The 6,499-nt window shown below is 44.7% G+C and overlaps 1 protein-coding gene across 1 annotated transcript; it reads left to right on the forward strand.

Annotated features, from left to right (window-relative positions):
• Positions 1-407: 407 nt before the first annotated feature.
• On the forward strand, positions 408-6,148 carry LOC106605049 (terminal nucleotidyltransferase 5A). Its single transcript, XM_014200297.3, has 2 exons — positions 408-1,480; positions 2,093-6,148. Exons 1-2 carry the CDS (start codon positions 1,055-1,057, stop codon positions 2,870-2,872), a joined length of 1,206 nt encoding a protein of 401 aa, XP_014055772.1. The 5' UTR covers positions 408-1,054; the 3' UTR covers positions 2,873-6,148.
• Positions 6,149-6,499: the final 351 nt, after the last annotated feature.

Raw genomic sequence — 6,499 nt, forward strand, 5'->3', positions numbered from 1 at the left:
GGCTACGTCTGCTTTTTTGCCAACGCCGCTATAGTGTCGCTGTAGTTAGAAGTCCGATTTGCTATTGGTGAGCGCACTGTATGAATTGGTGAACACACTGCTCGCTTAAACTGGATGTCAGCCGCACCAATGTGTCGGAGGAGCCAAGGAAAGCCCAAAACCCTCTCCTACCCCGGATGGCGCTGGGTCAATTGTTCGCCGTCCTATAATGGGGGTCACGTCCAGTTGCGACAAAGCCTGAGATCAAACCCCAGGCTGTTGATGTCGCTCTAACTTAACTTCGTTCAAATGATAAGTGGGGTTGTACATAGCATGTGACATTCCTAAAACCTTACCTGCCTTTCAGCGAAAAGCGACGCCCACAAGCCAAGCACAATGGACAGGTAACGGTTAACTTTGATGGAAAACAAAAGTAGCCAAACTAAACCACATACTTTTCACGTGACAAGTTACATGGAAGGCTTTAAGAATTTATTGGAGACGAAAAGGGAATCAAATATTTAGAAGTTGCGCGTCACAATCCACGGGATTCCACAGAGGGCTGATCACTGCAGAACTTGCCAAGTGCGTATTCATGCAAATTAAAAAAATCATAGGCGTGCCTTAGGCGATGGAGTCACAGCCCGAACTCAGAACTCCTAGCATACCAACAAGCTCCAAAGACGGTGATGCGCACAGCTCGGATGCACTGAGTGACAACCCATGAGGAAACGTTTCACGCTCTATAAAGAAAGGAAAAAGGCAGAAGTGACGACTATCTTTGAGAGAAGATCTTATTTACTGTCCTCCCTCATCTCACGACAAAAGACCCGCAAGTCAACGGGAGTTAGCAACTGTCATTTCTTTACTGCGCACCGAGTAGCCTATTTCGCCTTGATTTTATTTATGTTACAGTATAATATAGAGGTACTGCACTCTGACTGAAGATACCGATGTGGATGAAGTTGACATTGCCCCTCTATAGCCTACTGTCACTGCGCGTAAAATCCACATTAGGATACGGGCCTGTCTCTAAAGAAACTTCATAGTCAATTGCCGTTTAATTTTCTCCACAATGTCTGAAGAACATAGTTGCACTGGTGCTAGTCCTATAACTGAGGTTGAAAGCAGCAATATCAGCGTTCTCGGCTGGGAACAAGTGCAGCGCCTTGATGCTATCCTGACGGAGACCATTCCCATCCACGGCCGTGGAAACTTCCCAACTTTGGAGATGAAACCCCGACAAATAGTGAAGGTGGTGCGTAGTCGCATGGAGGAGAGGAATATCCACGTCCGGGACGTGCGGTTAAACGGGTCTGCTGCAAGCCACGTTCTTCATGAGGATAGCGGACTGGGCTACAAGGACCTTGACCTAATCTTTTGCGCGGATATGAAAGGGGAAAGTGATTTTCAGATTGTGAAGGATATCGTTTTGGACTGTCTCCTGGACTTCTTACCTGACGGGGTGAATAAGCAGAAAATATCACCACTGACTTTAAAGGTAGGCTACATTTTCCAATCAACAGTTATTGAAATAAATCAAATGGCTATTTAGAAATCAATTTCATTGATGAATATGGCCAATTGGGCTTTTACTCACCTTTGCCCTATTGAACGTCATTGTGCATGTTATTTCAAAGTGCAATAAGACACGTTTACTGATAGTATAATGTTGATTTTATCCAGCTAAGAGGATTGCAGTAAGCCCATTTAAAGCGGATCCCGTTTCCTCGGCCACCTAAGTTCCATAGATAGGGCAGCCAATGTTTGCCCCTTATTGTAGGCTACAGAAAGATGCAATGAAAATATGTGCCAATGTAATTACATTTATACCTCTTTATGTGGCGCTATAGAAGATGAACTGTTCCTGATTTAGTGCTTGTATCGGTTTAATTGGATTTAGGTCAGGAGTAGGCAACAGTTTTTAAATCCATGACAGTTATTTGTTTAAGATCATAGTGGTGCAAAAGCATTTATACAGTATTTTTAAAATCCATTCACAGTTATTCATTTTAACTGAGCAAAGGGCCTTTATAAAGTATGTATACAGTATTTCTATCCATTGACATCTGGAGCTAAAGATTAATTTCCCCTGTGTGTTTCTGTCTGACAGGAAGCCTATGTGCAGAAGATGGTGAAGGTGTGCAATGATTCAGACCGCTGGAGCCTCATCTCCCTCTCCAACAACAGAGGAAAGAACGTGGAGCTCAAGTTTGTAGACTCTCTGAGGCGGCAGTTTGAATTCAGCGTGGACTCCTTCCAGATCAAGCTGGACTCCCTGCTGCTGTTCTATGAATGCTCTGAGAACCCCATGGCCAAGACCTTCCACCCCACCATCGTGGGCGAGAGTGTGTTTGGGGACTTTGGTGCTGCCCTCGACCACCTACGCCAGAAGGTGATCTGCACGCGCAACCCAGAGGAGATCCGGGGCGGCGGTCTGCTCAAGTACTGTCACCTGCTGGTAAGGGGCTTCCAAGCCGACTCCGAGACAGAGATGAAGTCCCTGCAGCGTTACATGTGCTCGCGCTTCTTCATCGACTTCTCGGATATCAGCGAGCAGCAGCGCAAGCTGGAGTCCTACCTGCAAAACCACTTTGTGGGCCTGGAGGACCGCAAGTACGACTACTTGATGACCCTGCATGGGGTGGTCAACGAGAGTACGGTGTGCCTGATGGGACATGAGAGGCGGCAGACCCTGGGGCTGATCGCCATGCTGGCGGTGCGCGTGCTGGCCGAGCAGAACGTCATCCCAAATGTGGCTAACGTCACCTGCTACTACCAGCCAGCCGCCTACGTGGCAGACGGTAACTTCAGTAACTACTACATAGCCCAGGTACAGCCCATGTTCCACTGCCAGCAGCATGCCTACTCCACCTGGCTACCCTGCAACTGAGACAGGACAGGGAAAGGAAGGAAGGAAGGAAGGAAGGAGTGAGTGAGAGAGAGAGGGGGAGGGAGAGTCTGATTCATTCATACAGGTGCTGAATCACTGGGCTGACTCACTGTAAAGTGTTTTTCAGATAAATGAATGAAAAAAAAGGTATCCCCATGACTCACCAACCTGTATTGAATTTCATTTAGTTATGTTCTGTTAGAGAGTGATGGGGGGGGGAGAGAAAATAACAGTTGGGTCTCAGCTCCTGTGAGGTCCGTCTTAAACCAATGGCAGGACAGTTTACTGTGAAAATGCCACCCTGTCCGACACCTAACCCAAGCTTGGGAAGTATGGGATGGAGTTTTGCCCAATACAATGCAAACAATGATGGACAAGAATGAAAACCGCAGCAGCAGCAATAGTTTCATTGACACTGACCTGGATTGACTGACTCTGTTGCAAACTGAAAAGGCAGTTGCATTGAGCGATAGACAGACAATAACGTGTGGCTGCATCTGTGTCCTGTGGTGTCCAGCTGCCTCCATGGCTGTGAGGAGGATGCAGGCCCCTTTTGCTCTCTGAGGGGTGTGTGGCTTACACCCTGGCGCGCGTTGGGCAATGTCCCAGCAACACAGGGGTTACTAGAGCACCGTAAAACTCTATTTCCGGTGAGATATCATCACAAGCTTTGAATGACAAAAACGACACCTTAACTAGTAATGATTGATATGAACATGATGTGTTTACAAACCAAAGATTTTTCATTTATTGTTTTTAATACCCAAGTTTGGTGGGGAAGAAAAATAATGTATAATGCTATCTATATTTGTATATGTGAACATGTGTTTTAAGTGCCTAACGCCTATCAGTCGTATAGGTAGAGGAATAATGAGCAGCAGGCCATATCGTTTTGTGAATAAATCCAGTTTGATTTTCGTCAGGCACACAAGACAATGGCACCCCAGAGGCTTGTGAATGTAACCGTGAAATCCTGATACAGTCCGTGTTGATGTTATATTTTTTGGAAGAAAACTACATATCCCCTTGCAGTCATAGAGTATTAGTCGATGGGGGAGAGGTGGGGTTTTGCTGTACTTTGTACAAAGTAGTTTGACAGGTTGATACAAGACCTTGCGTTAACATTTGCTGATATTTTAAACATTCCAGCTCCAATTAATAATAGCAGTACCTCCTCCTCATAGGTGTGTTGAAGCCACAGAGGCTAGAGCACTATTTTATGTTGCTCTCCCATAGTCATTTTCAGACAAACAAACTCCACAGGAATATTAGTTTGTGCCATAGTGCATGTACAGAGATGGTTTAATATTGTTTTGTCGTTGTTCATGTCGACTTATTCAGTTTCACATGGTTTAAACTTAACTGTATTTTGTATAGGGGTGCTTATCTTTTAACTCACCTTTTGTAGCAAGTTCACAGCAGGCTGAGGGATTGACAAACCTTTGTCGGAAGAAATAGATCGAAAAAATAAATGCAGAAGGGAAGAGAGACGGAACGGATCGAAAAGGCAAAGAGAGAATCGGTGTGTGTTCCTGTGTTGCCTTCTAGGTTGTTATTTGCTGAGACACCGTAGCAGGGAATTACACAGCTGCCGAAGAGGTTGAACTTAGCTGGGCTGTGTTTGTAGTATATGCGCTCGCTTTGGGTCAGCTGCATACCTACCAGAAAATGTTGTACCAAATGTTTATCTGCCGGCCGCTTGCCCAATATTGAATGAGTGTTCTGCCTTTTGTCGATGGAGAGCGAGGTTGAAGATGTGTTGTTTTTATATTGAAGTACAGATATTGAGCTGTAGGGGGAAAAGAAAGAGAAAAACACTTGTGAAGGAGTGCAAGTGAGGGACAGAGGAAAAACGTGAGAGGCAGGGAGCTGGGCTGGGGAGATAGGTGCAGATGGTGAAGGGGTTTGTCTTGCTTTCACCACAGACAGACATGCACAGTGGTAATACCTCTCCCTCCCATCTTAAGAGGACCTAAGCAGAGAGAATAGGCAGGAGAGAGAGGGGTCCTGGTACACACAACACAACTTTAGGAAGGTAGCCTGTTAAGCCTAGCACTATTTATCATTACCTCTGTGTGTCAGGGCCTCTTCTCTGGGGGACTGAACAGATATCCACGCATGCCTTATGAGCTTTGATAACATTCCCTGGGTTGGTGCACTGCCATGGTATTACTGTAAATGACCTGTTAATTGAGGCTAGGTTAGGCAGTGGTTACATGATCTAACTGCTATGCTGTAAGTTCCAAGCCCATCCGGAAATACTGTCTCATGCTAATTCAGTTTCTCTAATGCCATTTCTCAACATAACCTCTGAAATATGTTGATAGGAATTGATTTTTGACATAAAGATGACAATTAATGATGATTCATCACCAGTATTGTGGGTCTTGGGGTGAGAGGCAGTGTTATTAAAAATAGCAACATCGGTGTGCACTATACAAATCTGAAGTGTGTACCTTTTAGAGAATAATTAATTGTTTTCACTGTGGGTGGGATTCCTGGCTTCCTACTAGTGTACAAATGGGTCATGTCACAACTCTTTAGGACATCTTAAGGAAACTACTGTCTTTGTCTCCACTGATGAGATCCTACTCTTGTCCTCACTCCCATAATGTGTAAGCTGTAATGGAGCTCCCTTAGGGACAGAGTGAATGGACATCTAATGGAGTTCTACAGGGCGGAGGCACTCAATAGGGGATGTTAATCAGCTTAGGTGACCACTGTGTGACTGTAACCTGGGTGGTCAAGAGAACAGAGAAAATTGTACTCTCTACTCAAATCATTCTGTAGACTCCTTTTTCTCTATTTTGCTATTTCACACGTTCTGGTCTAGCATTTAACTTTTTGACTGTGTACATTTTGATGATATTGTCTGGATCGTGCAGGCGGTGTGTATTCTCATCTCTTCTCACTCTGTGAAATTGGCTCAGAACAGCTCAGCCAGCACCAGTCTACCATGTAGTTAGCAAGCAACACACAGGCTACTATGGGTTACTGCATTGTCTTGTATGCATTGTTTAAACTTTTCACCTCCTATTCATGCAGTCTTTTTTTCAATCAAACCTACAAAAAAAGAAAAAGAGCCTGCATCATATGTATTTTTTATGATTGTTATTTTTATAACTGTATCAGACACTACCATGTTGTAGCGCTTTGGAATCTGTGATCAGGTTGCAAAATATCATTTCTCAGCTTACATTTCTTTTTGCAGCTCTTGTAAACGTGTCTGTTTCGAAGATAAAGGATGTTTTCATCATTAAAAAAAACTGAAAACCACATTTTCATCTCAGTTTCTTGTTTGTAACGATGTTTATAGAATCTGTGACTGAATTGTGTTGACGATGACACTCAACTGTCTGCTCTATCTAGATTCTGATTGTTCCTGTCTAGCGTTAGGCTATTTCCCCAAACCACCTCCCAACGCTCAATGTCCAGGCTTGGCCTCAATGGTCTGCCCATCAAGGCAACTGACTTCAGGCTTCTTTTTCATGAGAGGGCATCTCTTTTAACTGACACTAGCGATTCAGCAGCTTTTAGAAGGCTGGGTTCCCTGCTTACAGAGGACAATCCTGGCCAGATCCTGCCAGACCAGACCCAAAGGGCACCGGCCAGAGAGAACTGCTCCAC

Source organism: Salmo salar, chromosome 05, assembly GCF_965601325.2.
Source record: "Salmo salar chromosome 05, fSalSal1, whole genome shotgun sequence".
In the NCBI taxonomy this organism is placed as follows: domain Eukaryota; kingdom Metazoa; phylum Chordata; class Actinopteri; order Salmoniformes; family Salmonidae; genus Salmo; species Salmo salar.

Bases quoted from the DNA above. Each gene is read 5' to 3' on its own strand.
- LOC106605049 (XM_014200297.3), top strand. From the start codon at position 1,055: ATGTCTGAAGAACATAGTTGCACTGGTGCTAGTCCTATAACTGAGGTT. The intron at 1,481-2,092 runs GTAGGCTACATT...TCTGTCTGACAG, and splicing joins TATCACCACTGACTTTAAAG to GAAGCCTATGTGCAGAAGAT.